The sequence below is a fragment of the Heterocephalus glaber genome, unplaced genomic scaffold (assembly GCF_053883595.1).
Source record: "Heterocephalus glaber isolate CG9 unplaced genomic scaffold, H.glaber_assembly_v1.0 deba00001572, whole genome shotgun sequence".
NCBI classification, from domain to species: Eukaryota; Metazoa; Chordata; class Mammalia; order Rodentia; family Bathyergidae; genus Heterocephalus; species Heterocephalus glaber.
In genome coordinates, this window is record NW_028258357.1 from 20705814 (window position 1) to 20723900 (window position 18087).

An 18087-nucleotide genomic window follows, 5' to 3' on the forward strand; every position below is an offset into this window, starting at 1 on the left:
GGACGGCTTCCCTTAGGGGCCAAGACTTCCCAGGCAAAGGGGCGGTCTCGCGTATGAGGGGCCCGCGGAGCCATGTGATTGGACAAAAGCTGCTAAACGAGACCAATCGGAAGGAGCCACGCTTCGGGCTTCAGCTACCGCACCTGGACAGCTCCGATTGGTGAACTGCAGTCCCCCCCTCGCGTTCCCATTGGGTACAGAGGGTGCGTGGTGCGGCGCGATTGGTGGGTTCGTGTTTCCCGTCCCCCGCCCGCGATAAGTGGGGGTGAAAAGCGGCCCGAGCTGCTTGGGGTGTAGTGGGCGGACCGGACCGCGAGGCTGGAGGTGTGAGGACCCGAGCCTGGGGTGGGGGGGCGGAGGCGGCTCCTGCGATCAAAGGGGACGTGAGACTCCGCGGCCACGCCATGAGGGCCCTGTGGGTGCTGGGCCTGTGCTGCGTCCTGCTGACCTTCGGTGAGTGGCCCTGGGGGACCTGCCGCCCCCTCCGGCGCGGCCGCTTCTCGAAGGTTCTGGGGGCGTCGATCCCGGGAGGGGCCGCCCCTGACCTCGAGAGAGCCCCGGGCTGCCTGCCTCCCTCGGCCGGAAGCAGGACAACTGCGGTCCCTTAAGCCCCGCGGGTCGCGGCGGCGGGGCCCTCGCGCGGGGTCGGCCTCGCCGCCGCGACCTTTGACCCTGCGAACTGGGCCCCGGCGCCCTTCCCTTCTCGGACCCGGGGCCTGATTTCAGTGCCCTCGCCGGAAGTTGCACAGACGCCGGCTGCGTCCTGACCCCTCAAAGGAAGCCCACGCTCGGCGCGGTCTGCTCGGAGCCCGTGTCTGTGCGGCACGTGCGGGTCAGGGCCGGAGGGACCCGCTTGCACGCGCTCGGCTCGGAGGTGCTGACTCGGGACTCCTCCATCCCGCCGCCCTTATTTGCCAGCCGAGTTTTGCAACCAACCACTGCCCCGGGCCTGGTTGATCTTACTCCTTCTGCCAAGTATCGAACTCAGTGTTAAGTTTTCGTGTGTTAAACCTTCCTCAGGGTCGGTCAGAGCTGACGATGAAGTCGATGTGGATGGCACCGTAGAAGAGGACCTGGGTAAAAGCCGCGAAGGCTCAAGGACAGATGATGAAGTAGTACAGAGGTCTGTGCTCCCTTGAAACTGTATCGATAAGGCTGTGGGATCGGTTCTTCTCCAAGGGGCCAGATTGTGACGTCCCGTATTTAAATATAGAAAAAATGTTCCCGGCATGCAGTTAGATGCACGAGTATCTCCTCTAGTTCCTAACTTGCCCCTAGGAGCAACTGATCACCAAAACTGGCTGAGGTTGGGAATGAAGCCCAAGGAGAGTGCTTGCCTAGCACGCCCAAGGCCCTGGGTTCAACCCCCAGCAACCTCTCGCCCCCAGTGATTGTTTAAAACTCCTGGATAGCTGTATTGTAGAATACTGGTGCTACAAATGCTGTAGAACCTCAGGAAAGACTCAGTTGGTCTTGTACGCGTTGTGAATACTTAGCAGTATTTTGACTTCTTGGATCTTAGTGACAGTTTTGACATCCTTACTTGAGCATGCATGATTAGGACTTTGCTTTTTCATAAAGGAAAATTGGATTTATTTTTCGGGTGATTTTTAAGAACTAAGTATATCTAACTCAGTTGCTACAGTTATAGTACTGTTTTTTGTTTGCTTTGGTTTTTTTGGTATCGGGGATTGAACTCGGGTCCTTGCGCTTGCACAGCAGGCAGTGAAACCACTGAGCTAAATCCCCAGCCCCAGTTATAGTACTGTTATGAGTTGGCCTATTTATTAGTGATGCTTTATAAAGATTTCCATTTTACTCTCTTAACCCTAAGAGCCTTCAAAGGCCTCTTGTGCCCTCATCACAGAGCCTGTATTTTTGAAGAGAACTAAATATTTGCTTATTAAACCAATTTCCCTAGAGAGGAAGAAGCCATACAATTGGATGGATTAAATGCATCACAAATACGAGAACTTAGAGAGAAATCTGAAAAGTTTGCCTTCCAAGCTGAAGTTAACAGGATGATGAAACTTATCATCAATTCATTGTATAAAAATAAAGAGGTAAGCAGTTACATGTGGTAAATTTCAGTAATAGTTAAAGTAACTAGTTAGCAAAGCTTAAATGCCCAATATGTACAACAATTACTACTGATAGATATGGACAAAAAAAATGTAAGACATTTCTTCCCTTTTATTTTTCCCTTCCACATGTGTTCATGGCCTGGTAAGTACTGTAGTTGTGTTTTGAGTGTAGTCACACAAACTTAAATTTTCGTGTATTGCATGCCCAAAGATTACTGGTAGGACACTGGTGTTGACTACTGTTACCATTTGGGTGTCTCTTACATTTACTACAGTATTTTATGTGGGGGGTTGTACCTCCTTTCATGGACAGTAAAACCATCCCTGAACCATAAGAAATTTTATTGGAGTGGACTTGACACTGTCATCTTAAAGTTAATCTAAGAGTATTCAATCTGGCTTCCATTTAGATTTTCCTTCGAGAGCTGATTTCAAATGCTTCAGATGCTCTAGATAAGATAAGGCTAATATCACTAACTGATGAGAATGCGCTTTCTGGAAATGAGGAACTGACGGTCAAAATTAAGGTAAACTTAAGACATTTTCTTCTTTAAAAAGATAGAGAATTCATATAGGCTGGGGACAAGTGACCCTCAAGGCTCTGTGGTTAACTTAGGAGTCAGCAAACTGGCTTGTGTGCCAGATCTGACTTTGCCTGTTTTTATAGTTTTATTGGAACACAGCCGTATCTGTGTGTATGTTATTAATGATTGCTTTTGACTACAGTGGCAGTAATCACTGAAAATACTGCCTGGCCCTTTACTGGAAGGTTGGCCAAGCCCTGGCTTAAGTCATTCTGAGGGCTGCGATGCCCTCATCCTCCTGCCGGGGCTGATCAAGCAGCCATCTGGAGTGTAGCTGGTTGCTATGGTACAGAGAGAGCTCAAGAGGGTCGCATGCCAATTAGAGGCTCAGCTTGAAAGCTGCACTCCTGACTCCCACCTGGGACTCTGGCCTCAGTTAATCACGTGGCCTCACCTGCTCATAGAGGAGTTGCAGTCCTACCATGTTTCTGGAGACAGAGCCAGGAATATTCAGGGAAGAACATGAAGGATTACCAGATCCAAATACAGGAGTCCCTCAAGTTTGGAGTCCTTTTACTTCCTATCAAAGAAGTGGACATCAAATTTTATTTTTCTGGTTTTTTACCCCCTTCAGAACTTACTGAGAGCTGAGGATGTAGGTAGTAGTAGAGCACTTTCCCCTTATGTGTGACCTCTGGGTTCCATGGGGTGGTGATAAAACTAGTTTTACTTAGTCTCGACCTGTTTTGACATTTAGTCTTTGCTGCTTTTATTTGTTTGTTTTGGGGTTTTGTTTTGTTTTTTGGTGCCAGGGATCGAACTTAGGACCTTGCCCTTTGGAGGCAAGCAGCAGAACCACTGAGCTAAATCCCTGGCCCTTCTTTGCTGCTTTTATATTCTCTCAAATACGCTGAACTTTAAAATAGTCTTTGTGAAGAAAGATACATGTACTTGAAAGATTTGCATTTTCTAGAAAGGCCATAAAATACTCAGATGAGAATAAGATCTACATAGTTTCTTATGTTGATGCAGCCGCATAGGGTCTGCTGTTGGCGCAGCAGGGCAGTACACAGGAATACCGATCTGGTTCTTGTCTCACCCTCAGTGTGACAAAGAGAAAAACCTGCTGCACGTCACGGACACCGGTGTAGGAATGACCAGAGAAGAGTTGGTTAAAAACCTCGGTACCATAGCCAAATCTGGGACAAGTGAATTTTTAAATAAAATGACTGAGGCCCAAGAAGATGGCCAGTCAACCTCTGAACTGATCGGCCAGTTTGGCGTCGGCTTCTATTCCGCCTTCCTTGTGGCAGATAAGGTTATTGTCACATCAAAACACAACAATGACACCCAGCACATCTGGGAATCGGACTCCAATGAATTTTCAGTAATTGCTGACCCTAGAGGAAACACCCTGGGACGGGGAACAACAATTACGTGAGTATTACTGGCTCCTAATGAGAATCAGGAGCCATATGCCCGGTTCTGGTGCTCTGAACAGAGGGCTTAGCTGGACCTAATTTCCTTGCCTGGAACATGAGGGATTGAGTTGTCCTGATTGGAAGAAATATTTAAGGGCCTGCCAAGGGCCGGGTGCAGAGAATTCTGGGTGCTGCTGGACATGGAGAGCATAGAGTAGGGGTGTCAGCCTCAGGGGAGGAGGCAGATGTCGGCCTCCTAGAGGAGGGGCCTCTGAGCTTCTAGGCTGGATGGAGGCCGGAAGCCATGGTGCAGTCACAAGATCTGCAGTTGGTCCTGGGCTTGGGTTTGGACTGCAGAAACCAGGGTGAGAGAGAAGGGGCTTTAAAAATGTGAATGAATGTTAGCAAAAATGACTCATTCGAGGATGTCTGCAAGTTGAGCAAATTGGAATTAGATTTCTTTTAAAGCAGTTAACTGTTGCTCTTCTTAGTGAGTCAGATTCCTGCCCTGTACCTCTCTTGGTCCTTGCAGGCTATGAAATCGCTGGGAAGCTTTTTGCCTTTCTTCATTTTAGCAACTTTGGAGGTGAGGAAATTCTCTCCCAGGTCACTGACTGGGGCATCCTGCCAAGGAAGAGAATGTACCTGCAGCGTCTTTTTTTAATTTTCTCCATGTTAGAGTTCTTAAACCTTTAAGTAGGAGCTGGGCATGCTGGTGTGCTCCTGTAGTCCCAGCTGCTTGGGAGGCTGAGACAGGAGTCAGGATTCCTGCTTGAATGCAGGAGTTCAGGGCCAGCCCAGGCAATACAAAGATAGCCCCTGTGTCCAAACCAAACCAAACCTTCAAGGCTGGCCGGGGGTTTAGCAACAGTGGTGTCACCGCCTGCCTGGCAAGCGCAAGATCCTGAGTTCAATCCCCAGTACCACAAACCTTCAAGGCTGGGGCCGTGGCTCAGTGGGCACGCACCTGCCTGGCCTGTACAGGCTCCTGGGCTCAGTCTCCAACACTGTCCCCCAAAGCGGGCGGGCGGGAGGATAAACCTTCACGTATGAGAGGAACCTATACTTAGCATTTGGACTGACTGCCTACATCCTAGAAGGTAGCGTTTCCTGTCCCCTCGTCACAGGTGTTGCTTAGTTAGGTGACTATTGTTAGCGCTTTCCCTGGTACGATGCCCTTTCCAGCTTCACTAAGTGCTCTGACCCACCCTCTCTTTCTAGGACTGGGTGCCAGGTACTGGAGGCGGGTGGCAGGTCCTTCTTGGAGGAAGAGGAAGGTGTCCCGGGCCGTGTTCACACGCTGAGGGCAGGGGCAGTCGCTGCAGACCAGCTCCATGGGGCAGACCCCTTGCTGACCCTTCATCCCCAGGCCAACACGGCGGGCCGGTGACCGAGCCTGCAGGCTGGGCAGTTCACACTGGCAGTGGTTGACCTGAGACAGCCCTGAGCAGCCTTGCCCTCCATCGTTGGCCTTCATTCGCTGGCCAGACACTGGAGCGGATGCCCTTAGGTGCTGGGACGCCCCCTGGAGGGAGAATAAGATAGGTGCAGTCCCGCTGTCATGTGGCTCCCCTGAGGCGAAACCCTGACAGAACATCACAGTGACACGTGCCAGAAAGGGGGGGGGGGACGATGCCTCCCTGCCTTCAGTGCAGGTTACGGAAGGCCCCTCCTAAGTAGCGCTGCAACAAGCAGAGCAAGCTTGACATCCCAGGAGCCAGGGCAGGACCGGCCTGAGGAACCGAGTCCGGGGCTGCCTGGGGAGAAGGACACCTGTCCCGCTTCGGCAGGAGGAGCTCTGCGGCCTCAGAGACCCCCCAGATTTTAAAGCCATCCTTCCCCTCACACACTGCTTCCCCCTCAGCCTGCAAATGCTTGGTGTTGAGTGTGGGGGGAGGACAGTGCCAGGTGCTGCCCTGCCCGCTGCTGTCCGGCACAGTCTCTCTGCACTCGGGTGATGCCTCCCTGAAAGGCACGTACATCCCTTAGGGTCCATCAGCCATCGGTTCCAGGACCCCACAGGTACCAAAATCCACCGTGCTGGGCCCCTTCTATGAACGGCATAGTATTTGCATGGAATCTGCGTGTATCCCGTTTAAATCATACCTGGATTGCTTATGATATCTAATGCAGTATAATGCTATAGAAGTAGTAGCTTAGGGAACGATGACAAGAGAAAAATCTGTCCATGTTTGATGCAGAAGCAACCATGATTGACCGTCGTAGGCCTAGCTGGGAGCACGTTGTCTTGGGCTGGACAGGTGGAGGCGAGGTCTGCAGCTGAGTAGGAAGAAGAGTATTGAGGGGAGAAGAGACAGGAACAGAGCACTGCCCAGGGGGACTTCACATGACGGTGGGGGTGTTCTGTCAGCCAAGCCACGTGACTGGAGGACTGGACATGTGAGCACTGGCCACCGTGCAGGGAAAGCGCTAACCGCAGTCACCTAACTAAGCAACACCTGTGACGAGGGGACAGGAAACACTGCCTTCTAGGATGTAGGCAGTCAGTCCAAATGCTAAGTATAGGTTCCTCTCATACGTGAAGGTTTATCCTCCCGCCCGCCCGCTTTGGGGGACAGTGTTGGAGACTGAGCCCAGGAGCCTGTACAGGCCAGGCAGGTGTGCTCCCACTGAGCCACGGCCCCAGCCTTGAAGGTTTGGTTGGTTGGGTTTGGAGACAGGGCTGTCTCTGTATTGCCTGGGCTGGCCCTGAACTGCTGTACTCCCGCTATCCTGCCTCAGCCTCCCAGGCAGCTGGGACCACAGGCGCACACTACCATGCCCAGCTCCTACTTGAAGATTTAAGAACTCTTAACGTGGAGAAAGTTAAAAGCAAGAGAGGCCGCAGGTACATTCTCTTGGCAGGATGCCCTGTCAGTGGCCGGTGACAGAACCTCAACCTGTCCCACCACGTTGGGACATTGGCATTTTCTATGGAAGCTGAGCCCGTTTCCTCTGGAGGGAGGGCGGGCAGGGGTCCGTCCTTCCCTGTCCACCCGTGTGGTGGGTGCAGCGCACAGCCCTGTGCTGGTGGAACATTGTTAGCGTGATGGTGCATCCTGGCTGGCGGAACGGCTGGCTCACAACATGAGTGTGCAGGAATTTAAAATCCAATCTTCTAAACCCTGGGTGTCTGAATGGCTTGTTTTCCTTGCAGCCTTGTCTTGAAAGAAGAAGCGTCTGATTACCTTGAGTTGGATACAATTAAAAATCTCGTCAAAAAGTATTCACAGTTCATAAACTTCCCTATCTATGTATGGAGCAGCAAGGTAAATCAGTGCTCATTAAAATGTGCATTACCTTGGCATAGATTTAAGCGCTTACCACTAAAAGGATGTGGCTTGATTCAGTTTAAGGATTCTCTTGGGGTTTTTTTACTAAAGACCTGTATTGAGCTGTGATATTTTATATTCTGTAGACAACATCAGAATTATTAAACAAATGAGCTTAACCATAATTATACTTCCTGCTTAGACTGAAACTGTCGAGGAGCCCCTAGAAGAAGAGGAAGCAGCAAAAGAAGAGAAAGAAGAATCAGATGATGAAGCCGCAGTAGAGGAGGAGGAAGAAGAAAAGAAGCCCAAAACTAAGAAAGTAAGTCTGGTTCCGTGGTCTGCAAGTCCTTGTGTGCACGGCCCAGGAGAGAGGCTTCGGTTACGGAAGTTCTGCCTGTGTGGCCCAGGGTGCGCAACCCGGCTGTGGCGAGTCTTGTGCTGTGTGTGTTGTCCTGTAGAACATTAAAATCATGAGCGCCCGTCTCCCCGAGAGCCTCCTGCTTCTCTGTACTCCGCAGGACTGGCAGCGGTGTGTTCTGGGCTTTAAAGTTCTAGGGAGCTTTCTGCGTGCTCTGTAGGATTAACTGGCTTATTCAGGTGGCAGAGGAAGTAGAAGTATTGCAGGTAGTTGAGGAATACTTACTAAAAAATGTTGACTTTAAGTTACAAAGTGGGGATATATAGTAACATTCTAACCTCAGTTGTGTGGGTGTGGCCGTGGAACCCAGGACCGTGCTCTCTGCTGCTGAGCTAAATCCCCACCCATCAGATTTTTTCTCCCGGCACTCAGGAGACTGGGGCAGGAAGATTGTGAGTCCAAGGGCCACCTGGGCAACTCAGCAAGACCCTGGCTCTGGGGGGAAAAATTCAAAATCCATCTTAGTTAATCGGCTTTTATCAGTTATTATGTTAACTGGTTGGCTTTTGTATTAAACATTGACTAAATATTGAGAGAGAGACTTCACTTTTAAAGTGAGGGAGCCAAACTAGCTAACAGATATCCTTAGGGTTTACATACTCTTGAAGCCTAGTGAGGTTATGGTTACTGGCTAGTTAACTACTGATGAGTGCTAAGAGAGACTAACCAAGTATTGTAACTTCAGGTTGAAAAAACTGTATGGGATTGGGAACTTATGAATGATATCAAACCAATATGGCAGAGACCATCAAAAGAAGTAGAAGAAGATGAATACAAAGCTTTCTACAAATCATTTTCAAAGGTAAACACTAAGTTGGAATTCCCTAGCTTCTGGTTATTAATGAGTATCCAAAACATCACCCTGTTAGTTGGCTTGGATGTGGCATGTGCCCGTGATTGAGACAGCCCAGCCCCATTTTTTCCCAGTAAGAAGGTTCAAAAAAAGCCATTAGGATGACTAGCATATGTCTGCTTCTTGGCATGCACATGATATAGTCATGTATCGAAACACACTTGATTGATGGAGTCATAATTGAAATCACATGTAAATTTCATGTGAATTTTTGAGATTCTCTCATTTGAGACAGCTTTTGAGAACAGTTGGTTTCCAGAACCCTAAAACCCTTATATGAAGTGCTACTGAATAGCTTTTAGAGTATCTTTAAAGAGCTTGTTTACACAGGTTTCAAGGTCATACAATAATTTCCAAATTTATTTTTTGCCTGTTTTTTTTTTTTTAAACCAATCACTTCTTAATGTTGATGAAGATTGCTTTAAGTTAATGTTTACCCAAACAGCATTTTGTACAAGTAATGGAATGGGGTTTGGTTTTGGTTTTGGTTTTGGTACTGGGGATTGAACTCGGGACCTTGCGCTTTTGAGGCAGGCAGCGGAACCACTGAGCTAAATCCCTGGCCCACTAATGGAATGTTTTAAAACTTAGCATAAGTAAATAAAACTGAATAGTCTATGATCATATTTCTTCTTTACTCTCTGTATACTGAGAGTTTCAACACTGAAACTTTCTTTCGGCCCCCTCCAATGTTATCTCCGTGGACTCTACCAGATCTAATGCATATAAACTTACTCAGACAGCTGTATTAGAAGCACACGATGAGCCATATAAGTGATTTTTAAGTTTTTTAGAAGTCACAAAAATTGGGACAGATAAATAAATTTTAATACCAGCATACCCACCATAAAAATTGAGACATTTTACATTCTTTTTCTCTTAATTTACACTGTGTTCAGAATGTGTTTTGCATGGTGTAACAGCGTGTCTCGATCCAGACTGGTCCTTGGAGGGCCCAGCCTGATGGGGGTCCCATAGCAGGTCTGGCCGTTTGTCTGCCTCATGGCCACTGCTCAGCAGTGTGCGCAGCTCTGTCACTTAGGCTGGTGTCCTTTCCTGCCTCAGCTGATTAGGCTGCAGTCTTAGTCATGCTTCTCTCTGGGCCACCCCGTCCCGTCCCCCTTTGTTTTTGGTAAGAGACCTTTTTGCTGACCCTTAAATGCTTGTGCTACCAAATGAACAGCTTCGCCTCGCCTTTCTACAGGAAAACGATGACCCAATGGCTTACATCCACTTCACTGCCGAAGGGGAGGTGACCTTCAAGTCCATCTTGTTTGTGCCCACGTCTGCCCCGCGTGGCCTCTTTGACGAGTATGGATCTAAGAAGAGCGATTACATTAAGGTAGGTTGTTACGCAGCAAAAGCTGCATGGGAAATTTGCGAGTGTGATTTCGGAAAGTGACTTCTGTGGTCTGCCCTTAGCTGTACGTGCGCCGAGTGTTCATCACGGACGACTTCCACGATATGATGCCCAAGTACCTGAACTTCGTCAAGGGTGTGGTGAGTACCTGGAGCTTGGGGTCTGGGCCCCCGGGGTTCAGTTTGGCCTTGCCACAGTGTTCTTGGCCCTCGCTGAACTCTCCTTTGCTGACCGCAGGTGGACTCGGACGATCTCCCTCTGAACGTGTCCCGAGAGACTCTGCAGCAGCACAAGCTGCTCAAGGTGAGGCTGGGGAGGGCACCGGGGCTACTGTTGCCTGCGGGCCCAGAGGATGGGGCTGCGCCATTCACGAGCTGCTCTCCCGGGCTTTCCCTATCTTGGGGTCCGACTCCTCCCCAGCATTTCATGCTGACACGTACATGTGTAGAAAAGTTGAAAGACAGACTTTATCACATAGCCACCTGCTTTTCAAACCTTCATTAAATCTTTTCCTCCAGCACCTTCATAACTTAAATTTTTTTATTCAGAAACACCCCACTTGCTCACTCGTTCAGATTGGAGAGTGTCTGGCTCTTACCGTGCTAACGTCCAAAATGTTCTGTCTCAGCTGAGCCGCTGAGCTGACGTGGGCGTCTTCCACCCTCCCACCCCGGTCGGTGGCCCCGTTCTGTCACCACTGCTCCGAGGGCCTCCTGTTCCCAGAGCTCTGAGGTAAGCGCCTCTCATCGTTCCTCTTTCATCTTCTTCAGGTGATTAGGAAGAAGCTTGTCCGTAAAACTCTGGACATGATCAAGAAGATTGCTGATGAGAAATACAGTAATACTTTTTGGAAAGAATTCGGCACCAACATCAAGCTCGGTGTGATCGAAGACCACTCGAACCGCACTCGCCTTGCTAAACTTCTTCGGTTCCAGTCTTCTCATCACCCGACCGACATTACCAGTCTAGATCAGTATGTGGAGAGAATGAAGGAAAAACAGGATAAAATCTACTTCATGGCCGGATCCAGCAGGAAAGAGGTGATTGGAGTCCAGCCATCTGGGATCTTGGGAGGTAGCTGGGGTTTTCTAGCAGCTCTTGAGAGGAAAAGGGAAAGTTCATTGTGTGACTGGAGTAGTGCAGAGGATTGGGAAGTCGCCTCTTAATTCTTCACCCCTCTGTTGGGGCTCTTGGTGCTATGGAACTATGTCTAGGAGAAAAACATACGCCAAGGCCAGACTTGGAAAAAAAGCTCTGTTGCTCCCCTTCATTTTGTAGGCTGAATCTTCTCCCTTTGTTGAGCGGCTTCTGAAGAAAGGCTACGAGGTTATTTACCTCACGGAGCCTGTGGACGAATATTGCATCCAGGCCCTTCCCGAGTTTGATGGGAAAAGGTTTCAGAACGTTGCCAAGGAAGGAGTGAAATTTGATGAGAGCGAGAAAACCAAGGAGAGTCGGGAAGCAACCGAGAAGGAATTTGAGCCTCTGCTGAACTGGATGAAAGACAAGGCCCTGAAGGACAAGGTATTTCTCCGGCAGCTGGGAGCTGTCAAACCGTGGCGGGGGGGGGGGGGGGGGGCACAAATCATCTGTAACTGGTTACCTTAAACCATCAAAACTGGTCTTGGGAATACGTAGGGCTTGGTTTAGAGTGCAAGTTGGTGTTGAAGGATTTACTTCTGACTGAAAAACTCAGGATATTGGGGACAGTGGCTCTTAAAGCCTGAACCTGGCCGAAACCTCCCTCGATGGCCTGCCCCTGGAGTCTTAGGAGTTGAAATGCAGTCCCTGGGCGACCGTCCCTGTGGATCCTCACCAGTGTCTAACTGGCCTTCTACCCCCAGATTGAAAAGGCCGTGGTGTCGCAGCGCCTGACGGAGTCTCCATGTGCCCTCGTGGCCAGCCAGTATGGCTGGTCTGGCAACATGGAGAGGATCATGAAAGCACAAGCGTACCAGACAGGCAAGGACATCTCCACAAAGTAAGTCCTGGGGATAGTGCGGGCCGTCCCACCTGCCTCTACACAGGGGCAAGTGTGTGTGCTGCCCTGGGCAGACACCAGCAAGTTAGCGTCGGGCTCCTCGTAAAGGAGGGAGGCCTTCATTCACCATTCTGTTTTACAGTATTTTAGATACAAATGGAAATTGTCTGTTACATATACTGGTTTTACTTTGCGTTAGATTGTCAGAATGTCGTAATTAGCATGTATCACCAGTGTGAGATGCATCTCGTTTCTGTCATCTGACTAAAGTCTGAATCCCAAGTGAAGGGCAGTGCCTTTCAGAGCATGTCTGTTGGGTTCAGTAAAAGGCTGAGTTGAGGGGATGACGGGACCCTGAGTCAGTTCATCTGCTCAGCGGTGCTGTGGGTTTTCTCAGAGTTATTTTTGTAATTATTAACAGAACAAAGGAATGTGAACCCTAACAAGCGACGTTTGGCTAATCCTCACCTTGTCCTTTAACAGCTACTATGCCAGCCAGAAGAAAACATTCGAGATCAACCCCAGGCACCCCCTGATCAGAGACATGCTCCGGCGCATTAAGGTGAGCAGTGCTGCAGCCGTCCTTCTCTGCATCTTTTTCGAATCTGAATACCCTGTATGTCTTAGTCTTAATCAAGTGCAATCACTTCCATCCTAGGAAGACGAGGATGACAAAACCGTTGTGGATCTGGCTGTGGTTCTGTTTGAAACGGCGACTCTTCGGTCAGGATATCTACTACCAGACACCAAAGCCTATGGAGACAGGATAGAAAGAATGCTTCGCCTCAGTCTAAACATTGACCCGGAAGCAAAGGTCTGTGTGCCCAGCCCTCCCTGGGCTTTCCCTGAGTGTAGGGATGTGGCTCAGCAGGCGAGCACTCGCCTAGTGAGGCACTGGGCTCTGTCCCAGCACTGCAAAAGCAAAACAAGATGTGTTGCTTATATTGGGGTATGGACTATATCGGTTTTTTTAAAATTAGGTTTCTCATACTCTTGAGAACTTGGCTTAACTTCTCCAGTTTGAAACAGTTTATTTAATAGTTTGAGTCCCCATTTTGCCAGGCACTGCATAGATTAATGAGATCTCTCTTCATATCTCTGGTCTCGCCACCTCCCTTTGTTAGCAGAGAGGATTTACTGGGCTCTGAATAAACAGGAACAATGTCCTTGGTGATCTTGCATTCAGCTGGGCACAGTGAAATCACTCCCAGGCTCCAGTGGGCTGGTGGGTGTCGTCCTTAGGTTGAAGAAGAACCAGAGGAAGAGCCGGAAGACACAGCGGAAGACACGGAGCAAGAGGACACTGAGCAAGACGAAGAAGAAGAAGTGGATGCAGGTGCGGATGACGAAGAGCAGGAGACAGTGAAGGTAGGTAGTGATGCGCATCGTTCTCGGTGCGGGATGGAGCAGGGAACATACAGAGTCAGAAGCTTGAGGAAGGCAGTCTTTAGAAATGTATGTACTCTTCCATTCTGTGTTCATTTATTTCACACAGCCGTTCTGGACCTGTTTTAAGCAGTGTTTCCCTTAGCCCGCAGTGTTTCTATGTGCCTTCCTACAATTTTAAATTATATCTAAAGTTCAGGGGGCAGTGATCTGGTTTGTAGGTTGTAAATTACTTTGCAACTCCAGCTGAAATACTGGAGATTGGCCCAGCCCACTTCAATTGTTTTCCCTTCTGCTGGCGTTTAACGAGCTCTGGTTCTTCTGTTTTCACAGAAATCTACAGCTGACAAAGACGAATTGTAAATTACACTCTGCCATTGGCTCCTGTGTGGAGAGGGAATGTGAAGTCATTTCTTTTGAGAGAGACTTGTTTTGGATGCTCCCCACCCCCATCTCCCCTGCACTGTAAAATGTTGGATTGTGGGTCACAGGAAGAAGTGGATTTTTTAGTTGAATTTTTTTTTAACATTCCTCATGAATGTAAATTTGTACTATTTAACTGAATATTCTTGGTGTAAAATCTTGTCATGTGTATAAAAATAAAAAAGATCCCAAATACACAGTGTTTTGGTTCTATTCATGGTGCATCTCACGGAACACCCTTGGGGCACTGGGGATGGAACCCAGGGCCTCACACAGGCAAGGCAAGCGCTCTGCCCCCGGGCTGCATCTCCAGCCCTTCCCTCCTGAATTCCCTAGGCTGGCCTTAAATCTGCAGTGCTCCTGCCCCCGCCTCTGCCTGCCTCCCACGCAGTGAGCTGACAGGTCTGTCCCACCACACCCAGCTTTGTTACTTAGGAACACCAGACTAGGAAAAGAGGTCTCACTTGGATGCACGTTCAGTCATGTGTGTGTCAAATTCTGTGAACCTAGTGTATGTACTGTAAGTTTTGTTAAAGATGGCACAATTTTCCTGATACGCTAGTACTCTCTATGGGCTGCTTGTGTTTATTATGTGCTTTCTCTACCGCCCCTCGGCGCCCCCATAACCTTCAGGTAGTTTTCTAGGTTACTTTGCAGTAATCGCTTTGACATCACCAGCTTCCCTACTTGAGTATGTCTTTCTGAAAATACACTTAGGACTGACCATCTTGCCTAGCAACAGCAGGGCCCTGGATTTGATCCCTAGTACATATGTGCACACATACCCAGGGACTCTACTGCAGTTCTTATAAAATGGAATAGCATGGGCTCAGGGATTTAGCTCGGTGCTGCTGCCTGCCTCACAAGCACAAGGTCCTGAGTACAATCCTCGGTACCAAAAAAATAATAAGTCAGTCATAAATATGCTATTGTTAAGGTGTACTTTCCTTGTAATGTTTTTGTTGTCTTTTGGTGGTACTGGAGTTTGAACCCAGGCCCTTTGTACTGAACTACATCCCCAGCCCTTTTGTAAAATTTTGAGACAGGTTCTTACTGTCTTACCCAGGCTGAGCCTGAACTTACACTCCTGCCTCAGCCTCGCAGAGTGCTTGCTGGTATTACAGGTATAGTGCTATCAAACCCAGCTTGAAATGCCATTTTTGATCAATACTGATGGAGAAGTCAAAGCCATCAAACTCCATTAAATGACATCTGACACTTGCTCCTCAGAACTGTACAATTACAAATTCTAAATTATAATTATTTTACCAAGAAGCAGAAAATGTATCATACTCTGTTTTTGGTACAAAAAAGTGGCTGTCTCATAAATGCCTTGTTAGGGTTTAACTTGGCCTAATTACCAAGTGGGTGCAGCTGGTCTGTCTTGCACTTTTTCTAACTATAAACAGCTTTATTAAGAAACGAAGATGCCTAAAATTTTTGAGCTGGCTGTGGTGGGGCACACCTGTAATCCCAGCATTCAGAGACCAACACAGGAGGGTCCCTGAGTTGCCAGCCCACATAGTGAGACCAGTGATCAAACCTGGGGCTTCACTTGTGCAGACTGAGTGCTCTACCACTGAGCTACACCACCATCCTGATTTTTTATTTGCAGCATGGGATTGAATCCAGGGCCTTGGCATTGAGCTCTGTATCCTCTTTTTGAAAGTTTTTTATGGAGACAGGGTCTCACTAAACTGCTAAATTGCCCAGGCTGGGCTTGGAACTGGCAACCCTTCTGCCTTAGGCTCTCGGTGCTGGGAGCCCTTGGGGAGCTGTGGCTCCAAGTAAGGCCACCTGGCTGAGGCAACCCTTGCAGGAGGTGACAGCCCTTCCTCGCTGCCGCGTCCAGCACAGTGCCCGCTGTCACAGTGGGGGCAACTTCTAAAAAGGAAGAAAATCGCTCAGAACCAGCACTCCCTGAAATAAAGATGGCATTTTTACTTTAGGTAAATTCTATTTTTAATGCTACAAAATTAAACTTTCATCTTCATGAAGTCATTGACTGGAAGAATGGGGTCCAAGCCATGACCTTGCACAGCCTGCGAAGGGAGCCAGGTGCTGCTCCACGCTCACAGATGGGCCAAGGGCCAGTGCTTCCTCAAGGCACAGGAAGCGACCCCAGCCCTTCCTGCTGGAAAGCGGACCCCTCCCCATGTCTACACACGGCCAAGCTCACCAAGTCCAGGTGTGAATACTAAAGCTGGTGGGGAACTGGAATCTGGACAGACTGGCTTAGCAATGGAAACTAAGAACTTCACTTAGGGGCCGGAGATTTAGCTCAGTGGTTCTGGCGCCTGCCTTGCAAGTGCAAGGTCCCAAGTTCGATCCCCGGTACCAAAAAAAAAAAACAAAAAAAAAGAACTCCACTTAGGAATTCAATTGATGAAACTAGTTTTATACTGATTTTACTGATTTATAACACCTCAAGATGACTTACATAATACTGTTCTTGAAACCTTTCCAAATTCTGAGAAAGTTAAGCACCTAGATTTGAAATCGTGAATTAATATTCCATAGACCATTCTTGAATTATTTTAATTTTAAAAATGTTATGGTTTGCATGTAGATGTCCCCCCAAAGCCTTATGCAGTCATAGGTGGGGAGTTTCAAAGGTGGCTGGATTAGGGTGTGTGATGCTGGGTTAAGGGTAGCCCTCCATGGGTGTGGTTGGCACCACCCAAAAAGTGGGTAGCCTGGAAGGGCAAAAGGGACAAAGAAGGCAGGCTGCTGCTGCCCGCCCTGCCATGGACTGTTCCTCCTCTGCGATGCCCACGCTGCCTTGGAGCCAGCCGACTATGGACTAATACCTCTACAAACTGTGAGCTAAAATAAACTCTTCTCCTTTAACCTTCGGTGTCAGGTATTTTGTCTCAGCAAGAAGAAAAGTAACCCAGACAAAAAAGGTCTCAAACTCGTACTCTGGTAAAGCCTTTACAATTGCTAGTAGTGGCAAGCTTCACTATTTCTAAAGTATACAATGTTTTTCAAGAAAAAAGTATTCCATTAATAGCAGCCCTGAAATTATCCAGAGTTGTCATCTCATACACACAATCTCAGTGAATAAAATAGCCAAGCTTCAGCTCAAGTCTTTGTCTTCAGAATCCCATCCCTTTCACCATGGTGGCTCTCCCTCACCTGTCACCTGCAGGACCCAAGGTCCTAGTGCTGAAACCTCTAAGTACCAAATGACAGGACGGAGGAAAGGAAATTAAATATAGTACTGAAGACTTCAACACAGGCCACAGAGTCCTGGCATGTAGCAACTAGCTCACTGGCTAAGGAGTACAGCAAGATGTCATCTTTAAGAATGCAGAATTCGAGCCGGGGATTTAGCTCAGTGGTTTCACCGCCTGCTGCACAAGCACAAGGACCCGAATTCATCCCTGGCACCAAAAAAAAAAAAAAAAAGAATGCAGAATTCTGGAACCCAGGTGACGCATGCCTGCAATAACACTACCCAGGAGGCTGAGGCAGGAGGATCACTGAATTCAAGGGCAGCCGGGGGTACATAGTGAGTTTAAGGCCAGCCTGAACTATGTAGCTAGACCCTGTCTCAAGAAAAATACAGAATTCAAAAAACTTACAGGAAAATAGCCCAGAAGAGATGCCAACTGGTCTACAAACTACCTTTTTATAGACTCAAAAAACAGGTGAAATATTTATTAGTTTCCAGGATGGCCGGAATAAAATACCATAAACTAGGAGGCTCCAAACAAGAGAAATGCATTTTCTCCCAGCTCTGGAGCCGGGAAACTTAAACTCCAGGTGTCAGGGCTGTGCTCTGTGGCTCTGGGTGGAAGCTTCCTTGTTTCTAGGGACAAGTGTTGTGTGTCCGAGTCTTTACGCGGCCTTTTCTTCTCATGAGGACATCATCATTCTGGATTGTGGCCACTCGATGACCTTATCCTAACTTGGTTATATTTGTAAGACCTTACTTCCAAATAAGTCACATTCAAGGGACTGGGAGTTAAGACTTCAACATCTTCCTGGAGATACAATTCAACCTATAAAATACTCATTCACCTCTTCCAGTTTTTTTTTTCCTTTTTCAGTTATTTTAAAATATACTTTTTTGGGGGGTGGGGGATTTAGCTCAGTGGTTCCAGCGCCTGCTGCACAAGCGCAAGGTCCATATACATACTTTTTGAGAAGAATTTTAATTTGATTTCCCAAATTCAGAGAAATTCCTCAAATTTGAAGGTTAAAGACCTTGCAACATGCCCAAGTCACAAAGGTTAAGATTTGGTTATTCACACACTTCCAAAAGAACTTCAAATTGTAAATATTTTTACTTAATACAGTTTAATAAGCATGGTACTTTCCATTCTTTAGAGAAGTATTAACTTAGACACATAAGCA

At 48.1% G+C, this 18087-nt stretch overlaps 1 protein-coding gene across 1 annotated transcript; it reads left to right on the forward strand.

Annotated features, from left to right (window-relative positions):
* Positions 1-261: 261 nt before the first annotated feature.
* On the forward strand, positions 262-13920 carry Hsp90b1 (heat shock protein 90 beta family member 1). Its single transcript, XM_004844837.4, has 18 exons — positions 262-453; positions 1021-1123; positions 1922-2063; positions 2495-2611; positions 3714-4045; positions 7187-7298; positions 7504-7623; positions 8408-8524; positions 9780-9917; positions 9998-10075; positions 10173-10238; positions 10706-10975; positions 11214-11459; positions 11780-11916; positions 12400-12478; positions 12575-12730; positions 13159-13284; positions 13636-13920. Exons 1-18 carry the CDS (start codon positions 405-407, stop codon positions 13663-13665), a joined length of 2418 nt encoding a protein of 805 aa, XP_004844894.2. The 5' UTR covers positions 262-404; the 3' UTR covers positions 13666-13920.
* Positions 13921-18087: the final 4167 nt, after the last annotated feature.

Coding starts and splice junctions, on each gene's coding strand:
- Hsp90b1 (XM_004844837.4), top strand. CDS start 405: ATGAGGGCCCTGTGGGTGCTGGGCCTGTGCTGCGTCCTGCTGACCTTC. Junction 2,612..3,713: donor AACTGACGGTCAAAATTAAG/GTAAACTTAAGA, acceptor TCTCACCCTCAG/TGTGACAAAGAGAAAAACCT. Junction 11,917..12,399: donor GGCAAGGACATCTCCACAAA/GTAAGTCCTGGG, acceptor GTCCTTTAACAG/CTACTATGCCAGCCAGAAGA.